General features: G+C 40.7%; 3 protein-coding genes across 3 annotated transcripts; 2 read left to right on the top strand and 1 right to left on the bottom strand.

Moving 5' to 3' along the window:
- Positions 1-4,078: 4,078 nt before the first annotated feature.
- On the bottom strand, positions 4,079-7,206 carry dnajc12 (DnaJ (Hsp40) homolog, subfamily C, member 12). The gene is made up of 5 exons (XM_005927087.2): positions 6,815-7,206; positions 6,233-6,311; positions 5,826-5,965; positions 5,601-5,745; positions 4,079-4,695 (listed from the first exon to the last, which is right to left on the bottom strand). The coding sequence occupies exons 1-5, from the start codon at positions 6,890-6,892 to the stop codon at positions 4,613-4,615; spliced, it is 525 nt and encodes a 174-aa protein (XP_005927149.1). The 5' UTR covers positions 6,893-7,206; the 3' UTR covers positions 4,079-4,612.
- Positions 7,207-7,552: 346 nt separating this feature from the next.
- Positions 7,553-15,676, top strand: sirt1 (sirtuin 1). The gene is made up of 9 exons (XM_005927086.3): positions 7,553-7,991; positions 8,422-8,544; positions 8,722-8,957; positions 9,060-9,212; positions 12,049-12,196; positions 12,300-12,379; positions 12,781-12,964; positions 13,086-13,610; positions 13,817-15,676. The coding sequence occupies exons 1-9, from the start codon at positions 7,586-7,588 to the stop codon at positions 14,107-14,109; spliced, it is 2,148 nt and encodes a 715-aa protein (XP_005927148.1). The 5' UTR covers positions 7,553-7,585; the 3' UTR covers positions 14,110-15,676.
- Positions 15,677-15,797: 121 nt separating this feature from the next.
- On the top strand, positions 15,798-20,193 carry cacul1 (CDK2 associated cullin domain 1). Its single transcript, XM_005927085.3, has 8 exons — positions 15,798-16,524; positions 16,674-16,800; positions 16,962-17,064; positions 17,144-17,239; positions 17,369-17,471; positions 17,620-17,709; positions 17,811-17,949; positions 18,030-20,193. Exons 1-8 carry the CDS (start codon positions 16,203-16,205, stop codon positions 18,067-18,069), a joined length of 1,020 nt encoding a protein of 339 aa, XP_005927147.1. The 5' UTR covers positions 15,798-16,202; the 3' UTR covers positions 18,070-20,193.
- The last annotated feature ends 90 nt before the right edge of the window (positions 20,194-20,283 follow it).

Below are 20,283 nucleotides of genomic sequence, written 5' to 3'. Positions count from 1 at the left end.
TGTAAAAATATATAAAAATTCATTCTTGTATATCGTAAATATTAAGTCTAATATATGCCCTAATAAGCTGTAGTACTTTTTCCTTTGGGAAGGTACCATGTGTGCAGTCTGCAATTCTGCTGCGGAAAGATGTTGAATCTATTTATTTACTGTAGAAAAATAATTGGTTTCTGTGCATTTGTTTTACCCTGGCAATAAATTAAAGTCGATTACGTTGATTAAGCATGATTAGGCGGAGGGTGGGGGGCGGTTCCCTATTTTTGCTGGGAGTTGGCAACTCTGCTAGTTAGGTATATGTAATTATTGATTAGGTTGTTTGATATTTCTGGTAAGTACTGTTTAAAATACCAGAATAGGGAGGATGGTGTATTAGTTTAAAGGGATGGTGGGGTTTTTTTTTTCATCATTAAATCGTTATAAATACTATCTACACCAGTATCTGACATAAGAGATATACATTCAACAAGAAGGTAACACTGTCACAACAGCGTTTGTTTTCATTCAAGGCTTTATGGCTTTTCCTATAATTCCTGGTGGGCTGTTCTCTAGTCAAAATGCCCGGGCTGATTTTTTTGTCCCAGTCCAGTCCTGCTTGTTCATCAAAGTCAATCACTGAAAGAAAAAAAAAGTTCACCGTCTCTTTGAATTTGCAGTGATGGTCATTGCTACTCCCCTCCAGTTGGAGGCGCTGTTGGACCAAGAAACAGCGGTGGTTTTCAATGGAACGAGAGGACAGAGAGACCGTGTTTGACGCTTTTATAAGCTGTAAAAACGTGATGTGTAGTGTGTGTATATTTCTGTGGAGAGGAGAAAGAGTATAAAAAGACTGGGTCCCGCTGTATTACTCAGGCTGCACTACAGCGTCTATTCACAGGCGCGATCCCACTACTGAGCGGCACGGGGGCTTTGACCTGCTCCGTTTCCGACCTGGGCCGGTGCACCCCTCCTTAGGCGACCTGGTGGTCCCGAGCTCCCCCAGGAGCACCATATCGATACCGAACTTAGTGCGGACACCCGATCGGCATAGTCCGCTGCAGCTCAGAGCTCCTGAGCTCAAACGATCCGCCAGCCTCAGCCTCCCGGTAGCTTGGATTACAGGCGCGCGCCACCGCACCCGGCAAGAGGCGCCCTCGTTTACGCAGACTTTAAGGTTTACACACGTGACGTCATCAGGAAACTGCTGCAGATAGCAGCCAACAGCAGCCGTAAAGGTGCTGCTCAACACACAGTCAACACACAGTTTCTCATTTAAAATGTCTAGGTTTTAATAAATACAACCGAATCTTACAACCAAAGTGGTCATCTCATGTAAAAATATATAAAAATTCATTCTTGTATATCGTAAATATTAAGTCTAATATATGCCCTAATAAGCTGTAGTACTTTTTCCTTTGGGAAGGTACCATGTGTGCAGTCTGCAATTCTGCTGCGGAAAGATGTTGAATCTATTTATTTACTGTAGAAAAATAATTGGTTTCTGTGCATTTGTTTTACCCTGGCAATAAATTAAAGTCGATTACGTTGATTAAGCATGATTAGGCGGAGGGTGGGGGGCGGTTCCCTATTTTTGCTGGGAGTTGGCAACTCTGCTAGTTAGGTATATGTAATTATTGATTAGGTTGTTTGATATTTCCGGTAAGTACTGTTTAAAATACCAGAATAGGGAGGATGGTGTAGGTTTAAGTTTATTAGATTGATACATATATACCAACAGGACAGCGTACATCACTGTCACAACAGCATTTGTTTTCATTCAGAGGCTTTATGGCTTTTCCTATAATTCCTGGTGGGCTGTTCTCTAGTCAAAATGCCCGGGCTGATTTTTTTGTCCCAGTCCAGTCCTGCTTGTTCATCAAAGTCAATCACTGAAAGAAAAAAAAAAGTTCACCGTCTCTTTGAATTTGCAGTGATGGTCATTGCTACTCCCCTCCAGTTGGAGGCGCTGTTGGACCAAGAAACAGCGGTGGTTTTCAATGGAACGAGAGGACAGAGAGACCGTGTTTGACGCTTTTATAAGCTGTAAAAACGTGATGTGTGAGTGTGTGTATATTTCTGTGGAGAGGAGAAAGAGTATAAAAAGACTGGGTCCCGCTGTATTACTCAGGCTGCACTACAGCGTCTATTCACAGGCGCGATCCCACTACTGAGCGGCACGGGGGCTTTGACCTGCTCCGTTTCCGACCTGGGCCGGTGCACCCCTCCTTAGGCGACCTGGTGGTCCCGAGCTCCCCCAGGAGCACCATATCGATACCGAACTTAGTGCGGACACCCGATCGGCATAGTCCGCTGCAGCTCAGAGCTCCTGAGCTCAAACGATCCGCCAGCCTCAGCCTCCCGGTAGCTTGGATTACAGGCGCGCGCCACCGCACCCGGCGAGAAACAGAAGTGCTCTTCGGGCTTTTATCTTTCACAAAAGTGACGTCACGAATAACACAGCGACATCAAGCGGTGAAAACCGGGTACTTTTATAAAAGGTCTGCACACCGCTTCCTTTGGTTCTTTTAAGTCCTCTTTAGGAACGTTAGTAAGTCGTTCCCTGAAAAAACAAAAGGTTCCTCGGATAGCCAATTAGAAGGATTCATTGAATGTGAAAGACTCCAGGAAATATTATTTCTTTTTTCTTTCTAAATTTCCAGCACTATTAAAACCCCATTGTTTATTCCACATATCTATGTACATGAGCAAATTGTCTATGTACTCTGTAATAGGCCAATAAATCATAGTAATTTAGCCGTTTATTACTTGGTATTGACATAACTTTTTCCATAAAATGTAACCTTCTTTATAAAGCAAAATAAGCTCAAGCCTAGCCTATGAACTGGAAACTGGAGTGATTATTTAACACATCTTGATAACTTGGATTAACTCACCAGTAGATAACCACCAGTAAATATGACAGCATTCGGAAACTTTTTTTTTTATTGTTTAGATTTTAATATATTTCCTCTTCTTTGCTTACAGTCCGCTACATGAATAATAGTCAGTGATACAAATAAAAGAAGGTCACTTGCATTACAAGCATTGGGTTGTCATGCCATTATTTTATTTATGATGAAATGTCTCATAAATACACTCACCAGTCACTCAGTAATGAAAATATCATCACCTAATCACATGGCAGAATCTCAGAGTATTTAGGCATATAGAAATTTACTTGCTGACTGGATCTGATAGGAAAGCAACACTAACTCAAATAATAACTCATCACAACCAAGGTTTGCAGAAGAACATCCATGAATGCACATTGTGTCAAACCTTAAACCAGATAGGCTACAGCAGCAGAAGACCACACCGGGTCCCACTCCTGTCAGCCAAGAACAAGAAACTAAGACACTGCAAAATCTGCCAGATTTGGACAACAAGGGCTTGGAAAAATGTTGCTTGGTCTAATGAGTCGATTTCTGCTAAGACATTTGAATTGTAGGGTTAGAACTTGGTGTAAACAACATGAAAGCATGGGCGGATTGTGGAAGAGACTGTGTCAGCAAGTTCCCTTAAAAGGTTTGTGCTCAAAGCTAAATCTGTGTTACAGAAACTCAGCCTTTGTGTTTTTCATTATAGGAACAAAAAAATTCTGTAGCCTGCTATTTTTAACAGCTACTTTTATAGGTAATCTTAATTTTTTTTTATTATTGTTTATTTTATTTGCGATATTTAACTATATTTATATTAGCTATATTAGCTTTAAAGATTTGAAACCTCTGTTCACTTCATATGTTTTGCTACTGAACATTTAAAATATATTTCTTCTGACCGTGCAGTTAAAACAAACTAAACAATAAGTGATTTCCTATCTTTACAAAATAACATATTATATTTAGCTATAGACCACATGTTGTGACTTCCTTCTGATAAAGGGTGAACATGCTGTACTAAAGCACAATTGTGGAAAACTTAAGGTTTCAATTCAAAGAATTAGTTTGGCCTCAAACAAAGCTGAAGAAGTCAAAGAATAATACTAATACAAACACAATACATTACAGCAAACAATAATATCACGCACAATCATGCCTCCACTGTATGTTACTGAGAGAGATACATATATATGTATTCCATCTCACTGCCCAATAGACTGCCTGTAGGCTTCATATAAGTCTATTGGGCGGTGAGATGGAACTCGTCTCACTCAAATGCCGCCAGATCAAAAAGTATACATCTGGTAGACATTGAGGAAGACATTGTTAGAAAAAAGACAAATTTTTATATGATTCAGTGGTAAAATGATGGCTGAAGTAACATTTTTCTGGCTCTCTTTTCCCATTCACCTGAATGAGGAGCTATTAGTGAGGACACATTAAATAATTCAAACATGACAGAAATAAAATGAGGGAGCAATTTGGTGCCAGAATGGTGTCTCTACAACAAACTGTAGGGAAGGTACACACCACGGAAGAAAAATAATATTAATAATAAAGAATTTAGCCAAACGTAACATACACCTGACAGTTAGCTTTGCAACAGTCCCACCAATTATTAGGCAAGAGTAAACACAGTGAGACAGTTACTGATGTCACAGCTGCACAACAACTAAACATACTCTATAAAAGCTGGCATTACAATAAAATGGTCCCAAGTCTAGCAACACTTGGACAACATGAAAGTTTTAATATATTCAGATTTCATAATTTCGGAATTTCCGCAGCAGATTAGATGGAGAGTCACCAGCCCAGCGGAAGCGTCGATGGCAGAAATCACCTGCAGCAATGATAAGAAAGAGTCACTTCACTTCCCTTTATGCAGTTCAGTACTTTTTAAACAGCTACTGTTTACTCTAGAAGAAATTCACATGAGGAACAGTTCAGATCCTTCACTGAGTACTCAAGCCTGTTGTGTACTTGGCTTGAGTATCCGGTAAGCTGTACTGATGCTCGTGGAGGAAAGTCTATAATCATAGCTGTGTTTCAGCTATAGTAATACTGACTTGCAAGTGTTTATCTCAGAGGTTATGACTGACTTCTAACTCTAAAAATTAGTTTCAGAACAAAGTCCTCACAGTGCTTTTTAGCGGCAAATATTTGAAACATTTTGTGGCAGTATTATAAAGGAAAAAGGAATCCACAGCGAGCTTCTGTAGAATCTCAGGAAAACTGAATCAGTCCTCAGGGCTACAGGAAAGTGTCAGCCCTGAACACTGAAGCTAAAAACTAGCTAAGAGGAAACTACTAACATGGTCTCACAGCCAAGTTGTGAATAATTGCTGAACCTGAAATTATAACCAAAATAAAATGAAATCAGTGCTTTAAAGTGGTAGCTTTGAAGTGCAAAGTGCAAAACCTCACAAAACATTGGGTGGGCGTGCAGCCCTCTTTAATATGAGCACTAAAGAGCTCCTACTTTTATATTCCATCAGCTTAATATAAGAGCAGAGAAGCTCTTGAGTAGCTGTTCTGAATATCCATTGCCTCTCTGCAATGAAATTAGATTGAAAATACACCAAATCATGTCTATCATACTGGTATCAATTAAACTTTTCTCATGTCTGACTTTCAAAAATAAGGATCCTATGGCACTGACCACTTCCTTACTTGTATTTTGTGTGTTGTTATGTATTGCTCTCCAGCAACATCTTGCTTTAAAGAATTGGAATAAATTTCAGTTACCCGAGTATGCCGTGCTTTCACACGAAGATTTCCCCGTTTCCTGCTGCTCACAGTGAAAGCTCTCTGCTTGTGACGTGATGGGGTCTTCTGGTTTGGAGGCCTCCAACATTGGTTCCTTCTTATTTCTCACAGCCCAGTGCATTGACTGTAAACAAATTAGCAGGCTTTTTAAGTGTCAATGGTTGCACAGTGTTTATAAGAATCTAAAGAGAGGACATTACGTACAGTTTTCACTGAGTCGTTCAAGGCCTGCCAGTCATGGAATGGGATCGTAACTCCACTTCTTTTCCAAAGATCATAGTTTTTCCTTTTGGTTTCATCGCATAAAACCTCTTTGGCTTCCTGCAGCTTCTGGAAATCTGCCACTTTCACAACAGAAAAAACGGCTTTAATAGAAAATTTAAAATTTAATAAAACAATTTACTGTATACAGCTGTAAGCATCCGCTCTATTAGCATTATTTGCTTTGAAGTTAAGACATCAGAAACAGACATTAACTATGTAAGAAAAGTGTGAATGAAGAGGTAATGAAGGGGTAATAGCACACTTTGTAATACTTTATTGCTTCGGGCTATGAAAAAAAGGTTATATGAAATATGACTCACACACAGTTAGTGGTGTGTGTGCATTACCTGCTCTTGGGCTGTCGAGGTGTTTGTCTGGATGACATGCCAAGGCTCGAATCTTGTATTCATTGAGAATCTGTTCAGTCTGCAGGAGAACAAAACAAAACAAACCTCATAGTCTGATGTGATCTAATCAATCAGATCTATGTTATCTTGACCGTGTTATTGACTAGTTGAGACCCTCAGCTCTGCCAGTCTATGAGTGTTGCTGATTGCTGAGTAATATATTGAGTGAAAATTGGCGATCACAAGACCACGGTGGATATGTGTGTTGATGTTGATAATCAAAGATTTGTTTTAGTAAGATACATTAAAAAATCACACTGATTGCATATCTAATCTAGTTATACACAAATGAATTTAAATGCTGGCTGGCAGACACTGGATGACGCACGACTAGTTTCACATCAACAGGTCTCTGTTGGTTCAGCCTAATCTGAGGCACACATACATTTTTATTTTCACATTTTTTGACTCAGCAGCGTACAGGCTATTGACCCAAATAATTACTGACTTATAGATCGAGACTATATCCGTTCAGCAACCCAGGAAATAGTCTGAGCCTTAAACCCACTGACGAGAACTTACCGATGACAGTTCATCGCATCCCAGTAACCCGTAGTAATCCTCCAAATCCTCAGGTTTACAGCTCAAAACAGCCTCCATAAAAATCTGTCGGAGAAGCACGTATGGCTTCTTTTAACGGACCACAAATGCTGCTGAACGTGATCACAGCTGATCAGTTAAAGGGTTGCCAAAGGGTCCCCCCTCTCACTCACTTACTATAACCAACTAGCCAACTACTAACTGTTAGCAAAGTTTGTCTCAGTATGGTTTTGTCAGCTAGCGTTAGATTTCAGGGATTATTAAACTGTTAAAATTGTCAAGGGAGCTCTCTCCTGAGTTGTTGGGAGAGCCCAGCTGCCCCTTTTTACCGTATGACGCACGATGCATTCAAGGGTCTTGATAATGGTCCTGCTTACTAGAAAATTCATTTATTCATCTGGCTAAGAAACAAAGGCAATGGTAGCTTTAGGAAATTAAAAATGTTATATTTTTATGTAGTAAAACTACATTTCTTTCACATACTTAAAGCTTGTGTGGCAACGAAAAAAGAAAATGACAGATTTGTAACTGGGGCATTAATTAAGCTTTCAACGGCTGCACGTCAATATAAAATCGTTTATATTTACGCGAAACACATCACCGAAAGGCTTGAAAGATTCGCGAGGGCTAACCTATGATTAGAAATCATCCGACAGCACTTGAAGGCAACAATATTTGTTATGGTATAATGTCAGCGACGTAGAGGGGGGCGTTTCGCTCGTGACTACTGGTGGAGAACGAGTCACGTGTGCTATGCAAATGAGCCAGCTGTCCGAGAGGAAGGCTCCTGCTCAGCGGCTCTGCGGGCTGAAGATGGCGGACGGAGAGAACAGTCTCAAAACGGCCCTTTCGGGCGCCTCCGATACGGGGGAACCTCCGGCTAAGATTTCGAAAATCAGTCCAGGGACTAACTATGGACTAAAAGCCGTCGAAGCGGACCAGTTCTCGTGCGTCTCCGCGGCAACTGAGAGCTGGGAGGCGGCGTTGAATTGTGCGCAGCCCGCGGAGAAGGAAGCTAAGCCGGTGATGGCGGTAGAACAGGCCCCGGCAGCGCTAGGCGGAGACAACAATGGACTGGAAGTATTGCTCTCCGACCCTCACAAGCCAGTTGGAAAACTGGACGACACCACTGTCTTTGGCGCAACCGAGGACAGTCCAGGTATAAAAAGAGAGAAAAACTTTGAGTATTTAAGTGATTTACAGTGAGAAAAATTCTCTTTGCCAACTTAACCGGTGAGCTAACTGGCTCCATGTGAAACAGTTAACTTTGCTAATGTTAAATACAGTAATGCTGTGTGGGTGTCGAGAACTGTGTACTCCTGAAAACGGGAACTTTTCCACTAAATTATATTTCGCTAAACGGAAGTAGAACTCTATCAGTGATCCTGCCAGCACAAATTTGGCCATTTAACTTTTTCATAACCACGCAAAACTTTGAGAGCAACTTAGCGTTTGTTAGCCGGTTGAAAGTTGACTTTGAGAGACTGCGTTCACCGATTTACTTTTGGAACGGGTCGTAGAAGTTATTAAAGAGAGTCGCGACTTATATCTAGTCTTATTTAGTTAATTTTCTCCATGTCTGTACTTAGATTTTCTTGGGCACGATGATCTTCCCTCTAACGGTTTGGCTGTCACTCCGGAGCACATCACTGAAGACGATGACAGGTCCTCGCATGCAAGCTCCAGCGACTGGACTCCTCAACCGCAAATAGGTAACTAAGATAATCAGATCATTAATAAACTACAATATCTTAGATTACGCCACTTATAATATGTATTTAGTGTGTATGTATATATTTAAACCACATAATAATTGTTTGCATTGTACAAGTATGTGTGTACAGTTTTTGAAATCCAGCCATACTGAGATGTTATGTTCTTGCTCGCAGGTTCCTACAGTTTCATCCAGCAGCACATTAGAGAGACAGATCCAAGGGCCATCCTGAGGGATTTGCTGCCCGAGACTGTACTCCCACCAGATTTAGATGACATGACATTGTGGCAGATCATCATCAACATCTCAGAGCCTCCAAAAAGAAAGAAGCGGAAAGATATTAATACCTTAGAAGATGTAGTCAGGCTACTACATGAAAGTAAAAGGATACTAGTGCTGACTGGTGCTGGGGTATGCATTTTTTACTTTATCATGTAGCTCTACTGTGTAAATTCGATTTTCAGTACTAGTGTTCATTGCATTTCCTTATTATTTTTATTTTATTTGTTGTAGGTTTCAGTTTCATGTGGAATACCAGACTTCCGCTCCAGAGATGGAATTTATGCACGGCTTGCTGTAGATTTTCCAGATCTTCCAGATCCTCAAGCTATGTTTGACATTGAGTACTTCAGACGGGACCCTAGACCGTTTTTTAAGTTTGCTAAGGTTGGTTTTACATGAACAATAGAATAACAATTTGAATGCTCTCTAACAAAGAATTATTAATCTTAATCCAAACCATAAATCTCTTCATGTAGACCATTGCAAGGTCTACATGACTAGTGGATTGTGCACTTTCATTCTGTGAAAGGGTGTTGGTCATTTAGAAAGGGAAACTACTTAAATGTAAGCCGCTTCTGAGTTCCTGTTAAATTTTGTAATGTTGTTTAATACGCTGCCCCACACCCCCATGTTTACACCAACTTTTAAATGGAGAATCAGAACCTGTTTTTTAAGTTAACTTAAAACATAACATAATGTTCAGTTAAATTTGACCCATTTTATGCTTTGGAATAGAAAGAAAAAAATAATACTTACAGGGAGTGCAGAATTATTAGGCAAGTTGTATTTTTGAGGAATAATTTTATTATTGAACAACAACCATGTTCTCAATGAACCCAAAAAACTCATTAATATCAAAGCTGAATGTTTTTGGAAGTAGTTTTTAGTTTGTTTTTAGTTTTAGCTATTTTAGGGGGATATCTGTGTGTGCAGGTGACTATTACTGTGCATAATTATTAGGCAACTTAACAAAAAACAAATATATACCCATTTCAATTATTTATTTTTACCAGTGAAACCAATATAACATCTCCACATTCACAAATATACATTTCTGACATTCAAAAACAAAACAAACAAATCAGCGACCAATATAGCCACCTTTCTTTGCAAGGACACTCAAAAGCCTGCCATCCATGGATTCTGTCAGTGTTTTGATCTGTTCACCATCAACATTGCGTGCAGCAGCAACCACAGCCTCCCAGACACTGTTCAGAGAGGTGTACTGTTTTCCCTCCTTGTAAATCTCACATTTGATGATGGACCACAGGTTCTCAATGGGGTTCAGATCAGGTGAACAAGGTGGCCATGTCATTAGTTTTTCTTCTTTTATACCCTTTCTTGCCAGCCACGCTGTGGAGTACTTGGACGCGTGTGATGGAGCATTGTCCTGCATGAAAATCATGTTTTTCTTGAAGGATGCAGACTTCTTCCTGTACCACTGCTTGAAGAAGGTGTCTTCCAGAAACTGGCAGTAGGACTGGGAGTTGAGCTTGACTCCATCCTCAACCCGAAAAGGCCCCACAAGCTCATCTTTGATGATACCAGCCCAAACCAGTACTCCACCTCCACCTTGCTGGCGTCTGAGTCGGACTGGAGCTCTCTGCCCTTTACCAATCCAGCCACGGGCCCATCCATCTGGCCCATCAAGACTCACTCTCATTTCATCAGTCCATAAAACCTTAGAAAAATCAGTCTTGAGATATTTCTTGGCCCAGTCTTGACGTTTCAGCTTGTGTGTCTTGTTCAGTGGTGGTCGTCTTTCAGCCTTTCTTACCTTGGCCATGTCTCTGAGTATTGCACACCTTGTGCTTTTGGGCACTCCAGTGATGTTGCAGCTCTGAAATATGGCCAAACTGGTGGCAAGTGGCATCTTGGCAGCTGCACGCTTGACTTTTCTCAGTTCATGGGCAGTTATTTTGCGCCTTGGTTTTTCCACACGCTTCTTGCGACCCTGTTGACTATTTTGAATGAAACGCTTGATTGTTCGATGATCACGCTTCAGAAGCTTTGCAATTTTGAGACTGCTGCATCCCTCTGCAAGATATCTCACTATTTTTGACTTTTCTGAGCCTGTCAAGTCCTTCTTTTGACCCATTTTGCCAAAGGAAAGGACGTTGCCTAATAATTATGCACACCTGATATAGGGTGTTGATGTCATTAGACCACACCCCTTCTCATTACAGAGATGCACATCACCTAATATGCTTAATTGGTAGTAGGCTTTCGAGCCTATACAGCTTGGAGTAAGACAACATGCATGAAGAGGATGATGTGGACAAAATACTCATTTGCCTAATAATTCTGCACTCCCTGTATGTCTTTTAGCTTGAAATTGTTTAATTTTCCTAAAGTAACTTAAAATTTTATCACAAGAACTGTTTGTGTTCCCACCAGATTTGATCAGGCCCCTGCAGGAACGGGAAATTTAAAGGATCGTGGGGAATTCTCCAAACAGTGAAATAGTAAAAGAACACAGGAGTGATCAAATAAGATCCACAAAATAACAGAGGCTATGCAGAAGTCAGAGGGTCCCTTATCATAGACACAATATCTGTAATAGGGTGGGAAGGTGATCCATATACAGTAGCATATTGTGGTACAGTGGGTAGCACTGTTGCCTCACAGCAATACTTTTCCTGGTTGAAAAAATTGCTTAAAGTTCAATAGCTGTGTGGGTGTGTCTTGTAAACTTACACAGCATTTAATGTTTTTATCTTCTCTCTTAAGCACATTGTGTTTACATATTAATAAATGTGCTACATGAATAAAATTGCAATTAAGTACTCCGAATAAAGTACTGTATGTATTTGCTAATAGAGATTAAAACAGATCTCATAAGATGGGTTGGGTCATAACATTACAAAAGGACCTGAGCTGCCATTTCAGTGAGTGTGAGAAACTGATGTGGAAGTCCCACACATGCCAGGTTTCCTAGCACTGCTTTGAATGCACAGACTAGTTTGCAATAAGCATTTTGTATATATATTGTGTTCTAAGTCAGTTAATACTGCACTCTGAAAAAGGTTTAAAAAAAGGTTTTAAAGATTGATCACTGATTTATTATTATCAAATATATTCAAACCATGCTATGAGGCATGAAATATAAACAGTTATTAAGTGTTTAAATATGGTCCAGAAAAGCCATGGTGGGGGCATATGACTATAGCAATGTTTGCATTTTCTTCACAAGTACTGAATGCATAATTTTATATTACAGGAGATCTACCCTGGGCAGTTTGAACCTTCTCCCTGTCATAGATTTATATCTATGCTAGATAAGCAAAGAAAGCTGCTGCGCAATTATACACAAAACATTGATACACTGGAACAAGTGGCTGGGGTTCAGCGGATTATCCAGTGTCACGGTGAGTGGTGCATGTGATTGATCCCTCTTGCTTATTTCGATATTTGTTTGTTTTTGTTTTTTTATAGTTCTTCCCCAGTAATTCAATGTCAATTATATTTTAGGGTCATTTGCAACTGCATCCTGTCTCGTCTGTAAGCACAAAGTGGACTGTGAGGCTATAAGGGAAGACATCTTTAACCAGGTATGTGTTCACTGCAATCTAATCCAGGATACCACTTTTTTTGCAGACACTGTTGGATGTTGCACCATCACCAAGGCCAATAATGCAGATACAGATTGCATGTAGAAACATCGTGTGAAAAACCTCTTTAATAAGTATAAGGATTTATCTGTATATATTTGCTGTTAGGGTCTCAAATATCTACGTAATTACTTGTAAACAAGGGAAACCACATGGACATCAAAAGCTGATAATACCCTTTTTAGTTTTACCTGCCAAACAACCCATAACATAGCTGACTGTTTAAAATATTCCAGAAAGATTGCCTTGTTATTGCTGTGAGTGATTGCCCACCCCATAAAATTTGGATGGTGTTTAGTGGCGCTGTAGTAAATAAATAATACATTAAATTCATCCATCAGGTTGTCCCTCATTGTCCACGGTGTCCAGATATCCCTCTGGCAATCATGAAACCAGACATTGTCTTCTTTGGAGAGAACCTTCCAGAAATGTTTCACAGAGCCATGAAACAGGATAAAGATGAGGTGGATCTCTTGATCGTCATTGGCTCTTCGCTTAAAGTCCGACCGGTTGCCCTCATCCCAAGTATGTTTTATCGAAACGGATTCACTTTTAGTGTCTGTAACATTAAACATACTAACCGATATGTTTCTGTATGCTTTGCATGTCATTCAAACACCGAATATTTGTTTTTCCTCTCATCCAGACTCCATTCCTCATGAAGTGCCTCAGGTCCTGATCAATCGGGAGCAGCTGCCTCATCTGAACTTTGACGTGGAGCTACTCGGGGACTGTGACGTCATTATCAACGAGCTCTGTCATCGATTGGGTGGAGACTTTGAGCAGCTCTGCTACAACACTGTAAGATTAACTGAGATCACAGAGAAACCCCCTCGGTTACCAGAACAGCCACCAAGCGAGGCCTTGTCTGCTTCGAGTGATGCGACTCAGGAGGAGCAGAAGCGGCACACTACAGACTCAGTAAATATGCCTTCGGAGGAGACAGAAAGTCTGAATGTCACAGAGACTGCTGATAATAATGTTACACCTCTAGAGCCTTGTCCAAATGCTCAGTGTCCAACGGAGAGCACTGAATCTCCAGAGAAAGCAGCAGAAGGTGCGCCAAAAGAGGAGGCACCCGAACGAAAGAGTCAAACCTCCAACCTTGAATTTCGTAGACGTTGCTGGATGAGTCGAGTTAACAGAACTCCAATCAGCAAACGCCTTGAGGGTAAGCTTTAGACCACGGTAAAGCAAGCAAAGCTGCTTTAATGTAACAAATTTATTTTGGATGTGTGACAAAATCGTGCAAAGACATGTTGTGTGTCCCTTTGCTCAGCAGTTTGTTTTTTTTTTCTCCCTCCATATAACTCATAAACAATGAACAGATCCCAGATAGGTGTGCAAAGCTCACTGATCCTCTTTTGTTTTCCACAGCAGGCCAATACCTGTTTCAACCACCAAATCACTATATCTTCCACGGGGCAGAGGTTTATTCTGACTCTGAAGATGAGACGTCGAGCTCCTGCGGGAGTGACAGCGAGGACTCTGAATGCTGTGCTGAAGGGGAGGAAGACGACAGCGAGCCGGAGGATGCCGACGTAGTACCAGCAGTGGATGGAGAAACATGCCTCAAAGACATAGTACAGCACACTGTAGCCACTGAGGCCACGTCAAGTGTGCAGACAGACAATAATTCTGAAAAGACTGAGAGTACCACACACCTTTAAATGTAAATTACCCAGTCAACAAAGCACTAATTGTCTTTTTATAGATATATATATATATATAAATATATACATATAAGTTTCATATATTTTTGACTCTTCATCCTTAATATTCAGGGTTTCCTCCAGAAATGTTGTTAGACCCAGTGGTCAAAGGAGATTTATTCTGTTTGGTAGCAAATAATCCAGTGTCTTTCTCGCTTTTCAAACCATAAGTAGGTAGTAAATAATAGGCTGTATGAGTGGAAGAGCATTAAATTAGACGAAAAAGTCTTGGCTGTTAGCTACACAAATCAAAAAAAGAGTATTAGTTTATCACAGTTCACCTGTTCATTTTTTACTTTCAGGATTCCCTGTTGTAACTCTTCTGAGTGTGTGTATTTGTGGGTTAACAAACTGAACGGCTGTAGCTGCTCTTTCATAGATTGAAAGTAAATGTAAATACATTCAAACATGTTTAGTGTTCAGCGGGCCTCTGGGCTGTCAGTATTCTGGTGGAAACCCTGCTCTCGTTTTTCATAAAGTTGAAGTTGTGTGGCAACTTTGTGTGAATATGCAGCAGGTTTGTTTTTTTTTCCCCTCTTCTTTCTTTCTCTGCCCTGTTTGGTCACATGCACATGTGTCTGAAACTACATACTGTATACTACTTACTAAATAGAGTACTGTGGGGTTTTTTTTTTCTTATGTTTACTTTCCATGTTGTTTTCTGATTTTGCATTCACATTTTCAGAAATTGAATTATTACTTTAATTTAGATTAAGCTTTAATTTCTACATTGCAGTGACTACAGGCAAATGTTCCAAATGTTATTTTCGGTCCATACAACGACATCACCTGTGGTCTAATAATACTTTTTAGAGCTGGTTCATGCTACCATTAGAAACATCAGTTTGTAAGCCAGCAGCTGATAAATGGTGGGTACTATGAGTTTCAGACACATACATAAATCTTCTGATGGTTTACTTGAACGCACTAACTGCAATATAGAAAGTTCAGTTCTGCCTTTTCATAAGGGTCATTGGTGGAAAAGTGACAGTACTCTTTAATTTTAGACCAAAGAACACTTTATCAACACTCTCCTTCGTTGTCATAAGCTTTGTATGTTTAATCTGTCATTTAAAATTTGGAAAAAAATATATAACTATCGACAAGGTGTTCCTTCTGACATGTGGCAGCTACTTTTTATGGTCAAGCCTCTTATTTTTATACTCTGATGTGAGACATACTCATCAAAGGGTAGATGATGGTTTTTATCTGTACAAAGGTATACTGAGTTGTAATAATAAGCCTTAGGAATATATTCACATTGAAAATGGCACTTTTTGTCCTCCTTATAAACCTGGTTTTGTTGCCTGTGTCACTTTTCATTGAGCATTAAGGAGTCTGCTGCCTGCAAAGTGTTGGTATATAGACATAATTGAGCCACTGTGTTGGATACATGTCTACACCAACATAATTCACATGCCATTGACAAGGTAATGTTTTGTTTACGTTTTAAGAAGAAACATTTTTACATCATTCTAGTTGTTATTTCTCATGGAGTTCTCAGTAAAAAATATAGGAAAGAACATTTTTCTGACCTCTCATTTCTATTATTGCAAACGCATCTGATTGGTGTCAATATCAGTATCGTCAGACATTAACACAGCGCCACCTGGTGTTTCATCCGGCTAGTTCCTGAGTCACGTGAGCTCTTGAAGTTTGGTGAGGCGGTGGGGTCCAATTTCAACATCAAATTTGGTGGACCGCATCGGGGGCTTGCGCATGCGTATTATGGTACCTAGTTTTAAATGTGTTTTATTAAGCATTTTAGTTGTCACTCGGCTTATCATTAACAATTAGGTGGTTATCACATTGTTTAGCTAGCCGCAGATTCACGTATAGAAAGCTAAGGAACATTATATAGCCCTAAAACCTCGGAACTACATTTCCCAACATCCTTTCAGCTGCCCTGTAATACGGCGTGTCGTAAAACTTAAAAGGAAAACGGTGATGGACTCCGCCGGAGACGCCTGACAGTTTTTGTCTTCATTTATAATTGTTGTCTGAAATGTTCATCTAGCGACGCAGTGCTTCGGTTCACCGGACCAGTGAAAATGGAGGCTATGGAAGATGACAGTTCGGACGTAAAAGACGACCATAACCACAACTACCGCGCGAGCGGCAGTAATAAAGTCCGCACGTATCTTAGCAGCCAGCTGTCGGAGATATCGACGGTCCCGCAGCCCGTCTGTGCGACGGTGCCGGTTGGAGAAGCGGGTACTCGACAAGGGAAACTGTGGTCCGGTGCAACCGGCGGGTCAAAGTTCATGGACTCGGATACAGGCAGCGAGAGCAGCGAAGTCAGCGAGACTGACAGCACCGCTCCGGGAGCTGCTTCCGAGGGAAAATTCGCCCTCGACTCGACTTCCAAGTTCCGTAAGTTCACTCGAAGCAGGGCCCGAGAGCTCACGGTCTCACCGCAGCTCGGCCTCCGATTATGTTAGTAATGTATGTGGAGAGTGATGCTTTTGGCTTCTGTTCGGTCTGATATGAAGGCTTAATTCACCTCCCCTCTCTTCACACAGTTCTGAATGCAATGGCAGTGGAGGACTACCGGAAAAACCACTGGCCAAACCTGGAAAAGGCAGTTGACCGTCTGCTGATTCAGAATCCCACAGACCACATCTCGGTTTCTTATGCACAGATATACAGGTGAGACAGCACAAGTAAAGGGATGTTGAATAAACACCCCTCTGAACTAGACACCTCCAGATTATGATTTCTGTTGCCATAAGAAGCGCCATATATATATTACCATGTGATTAACTGAGCATTTTAATATAACCTCAAATGCCTGTCTTTTGTTTTCCTAGTTATGTCTACAAGTGTGTTTGTCAGCAGCACTCTGAGCTGCTCTACAATGATCTGACATCAAAAATAACAGGTCACCTGCAGCAGGTTTCCGCCCATCTACAAGTAAGCAAACCCAAATGCAAGATGTAATCGTACAGCACATGCAGAAACTAAAAAACTAACTTTTTGCAATGTTTTGCAGGCTAGCCCACTCGAGAACTTCATTGAAAATTTCAACATTGCACTGACACAATATATAGCTTCTCTTCAGTGTATAGTCCCCGTCTTTATGTACTTGGTAGGTACCACTTATCAGCTTTTTCCCCCCCCTTTTTTAATCAAATATTTAGCAAATCCCATGCAGGGAAGTGTAGTTTTGTGTTAGTTTGTTACTTAAATTTATGTTTGCACGTGCTTCTCTTTTCAGAACAAGTTTTACATTGAGTCCAAACTGAACCGAGACCTCAGAGAGGATCTGATGAAGCTGTTCGCTGATCACGTCGCAGAAAAACACGTGAACACACTGATGCGTGAGTGTACCGCTTCATCTCATGCGCTTTGTTCTGATTAATCACGATGTGATGCAAAGTCACAAAAAGGGGAAATTAAATAAATAAAAATCCTCCCTTTGGTCAAGTCAGTTGACACCATCTTGTCCATTGTGCTCGTTCTTTTCAGCTCTGCTCATTAAAGCTCGGTCCATGCCCTTTGAAGTGCAACCCTCAACAATGGCTAGTGTGGTTAAGGGCCTCTACAGCCTCCGACCAGGTGATTTTAGATAAATTATTTATCTCACACTCCTCTTATTTGAGCAGATTTTTTTTTTTTTAATTAATTAATTAATTTTTGATTTTGGTTTCCTCTCTCAGAGTGGGCCCAGCTCGCCCCAGATCTCTTCTCCGGGTTTATCCCCCAGATTAACCCTCCTGCTGTGGAGTCTCTGCTGCAAGACTACGCTGCTCATGACCAGAAACTACAGATGGAGCTCTCCATGAATGGATTCCCACGGTCAGTTTTCCAGAGTCTTTAGCATCAAATGAAGACTGAGTCACATCTGCTTTAACTTGGGTCTTGTGCTTGTTTTCCAGAGGTGACCAGTCTCGCAAACGGGCCAGCGAGGACTCGTGATGGCCGGCGTCACTGGATTTGCTGCAGAACTAATACTGTGCCTCTTAAGTCTTTATCACAAGTTGTCTCCTTGGACTAGGTACAACGCTAACAGTGCGTCATCCCTTTTTAACTCGAGGTCACGAAACACTGTGAATAACAAAGACAGCATGATGGGTTGTTGAGCAGAAGGATTTAAAAAAAAGGAAAAAGTGGCTCACAGACTTCCATTTTGGTGCTTTCCTTCTGATTTCTTCATCTTCCGCTCATCTGAAGAGTGCCTTCACGGTGTCCGTCTGACTGAATATCATGATGAAGCTGACGATCCATTCCTAACCTTTAACATGGAAGTGTCTTGTGTTGTCTTTGATATACGGGGCTAATTAAGACTCTATTGCTGCTGCTAATAATATTGTTTGTGTGTTAATATCATAAATCCCTTGGTGTCGCCCACATATTGTGTATCTCAGTGGCTACAGTCAACACAAATGAGTGTGGAAAGAAGTGGGAGCTAGGTCACTCAGCTTAGCTATGACTCTCTTCTTCCTGTTGCTTAAAATGTCTTATCATGCTCAGTCATCCAGGTAAGTAATTCCCAAAAAGTTGATTCTGTTCATCTGGATGTAGCGTTTTCAGTGGGAGAAACATTTTCGTCACTTATCCCAAGTGACTTCTTCAGTCTCAGCTGAGTGCAGGTTTCCCCAACCAAAGACCATGGTTTTTGATCGGTGGTTGTTGGTCAGCTGAGACTGAAGAAGTCACCGATTGACGAAAATGTTTCTCCCACTGAAAACGCTACATCCAGATGTAGGGGTTATTGCTGTTGCCTTTACTGTTTGGGTAAGCCAGGTTGTATTTTCCAGTTTTGCCAAAGAGGATAACTGTTCTTTTGTTTTTTCTTTAAACACAATGTGTTGGGTTCCAGTTTATGTTCTCAATGTTGTATGCTGTCTGAGTCACTGAGCCATTTAATTTTATTCTTTACTAATAAGTTAAAGCTTTGGTTCACCCACTGGTTTACCCTCAAGTCATTCTGCCTTTAATGACAACTTGTTTGTTTAAGCCTTGCACGTAGGAGGAGGAGGTTGCCGTATACAGGAAGTAACACTGAGTGCCATACAGTTAAAAGGACCACATAATACCATTTGAGGATTTCCTGATTTTATTTTATTTTTACATTTTTATTTATTTTATGTAACCTCACCTTGCCTAAATTTCCCCCTAAATTGCCACCTCCATGTTTGTATTCTTGGACCCAACCAGAGTGGCTCTGCATGATTTCCCATCCAAAATAATCCCTGTTTATCTTATACTGAGCCTCAGTGCCGCCTGAAGCAGGTTGTTTTTGGGCTCGCTTTCTTTTGATTGGCTGCCGCCGCATGAACAAAAGGTTTGAACAGCAAGTAGGAGGGGCTTCAGTCACAGGCCTGCATAGCTGAATGACCGTATTAAGGATATCTGCTTAGAGTGACATCATAGAGAGCCCGAAAAAAAAAAAATCTGTCTCAAATTAAGTGTTTAAAGCAGTTTGATACCTCAGCCTCGCAGTGGTTACCCGTATTTTCACTGCACTCATGATTTGAAACTCTGATGATGTTTAGTTTGAGCAGTCACCACTGGAACAGGATAATGGGTCCACTTTAACAAAGCAAATGATATGCAAATGTGGTTTTGTGCCAGAGCACATGCTCTTCATGTTGTAAATAGTTTTTGCCTCTGCATACCGGTATGTGTACACTAGCTTTTGTCACAGGTGCGTTTTTTTGTTAAACAAGTCACTCGAATAAATGTTTGATACAAGTTCCTACACTGTTTTAAGTGTAATTAGATGCTCAGGCTTGCTTTTTGTTTCTATCTCGCGTTACTTCAAATGAACTAATCACAGGATTTCATTATTCTAGCTTTTACAACTGGGTCCTGTCATCAAGCGGGGTTGTAATACAGCTAATGAAGTCAAGAGGAATCTAAATCATTAGGGATGCTGAACACTAGCTGTACTAGATTACATGTCTCACCTTTTAATTTTACATGATGCAAAATTAATTCATGTTTAAACCCACTGTGAATGGCTCAAATACTGTTTCAGCAATCTGTTTTTATCTCAAAATCAATAAAATCCTTGAGTCTTAGCATTTGTCACACTAATGAGAGACGCTTACTGTTGTCGTTTCTTTATCTAATGCAAATTCTGTTTGGAAATTGATTTTTATCTGCTCATCTGCAGGGTTCACACGA

This window comes from Haplochromis burtoni, unplaced genomic scaffold, assembly GCF_018398535.1.
Source record: "Haplochromis burtoni strain Fernald_Lab_line unplaced genomic scaffold, NCSU_Asbu1 Contig_96, whole genome shotgun sequence".
NCBI lineage: Eukaryota > Metazoa > Chordata > Actinopteri > Cichliformes > Cichlidae > Haplochromis > Haplochromis burtoni.
The sequence above is the reverse complement of the archived record's forward strand: the minus strand, read 5'-3'. Positions and strand labels throughout refer to the sequence as shown.

Bases quoted from the DNA above. Each gene is read 5' to 3' on its own strand.
- cacul1 (XM_005927085.3), top strand. From the start codon at position 16,203: ATGGAGGCTATGGAAGATGACAGTTCGGACGTAAAAGACGACCATAAC. The intron at 16,525-16,673 runs GTAAGTTCACTC...CTCTTCACACAG, and splicing joins CGACTCGACTTCCAAGTTCC to TTCTGAATGCAATGGCAGTG. The intron at 17,472-17,619 runs GTGAGTGTACCG...CGTTCTTTTCAG, and splicing joins ACACGTGAACACACTGATGC to CTCTGCTCATTAAAGCTCGG.
- dnajc12 (XM_005927087.2), bottom strand. From the start codon at position 6,892: ATGGAGGCTGTTTTGAGCTGTAAACCTGAGGATTTGGAGGATTACTAC. The intron at 5,966-6,232 runs GTAATGCACACA...CTGTTGTGAAAG, and splicing joins CCTCGACAGCCCAAGAGCAG to TGGCAGATTTCCAGAAGCTG. The intron at 4,696-5,600 runs GTAACTGAAATT...TCATTGCTGCAG, and splicing joins TGAAAGCACGGCATACTCGG to GTGATTTCTGCCATCGACGC.
- sirt1 (XM_005927086.3), top strand. From the start codon at position 7,586: ATGCAAATGAGCCAGCTGTCCGAGAGGAAGGCTCCTGCTCAGCGGCTC. The intron at 8,545-8,721 runs GTAACTAAGATA...TCTTGCTCGCAG, and splicing joins GACTCCTCAACCGCAAATAG to GTTCCTACAGTTTCATCCAG. The intron at 13,611-13,816 runs GTAAGCTTTAGA...TGTTTTCCACAG, and splicing joins AATCAGCAAACGCCTTGAGG to CAGGCCAATACCTGTTTCAA.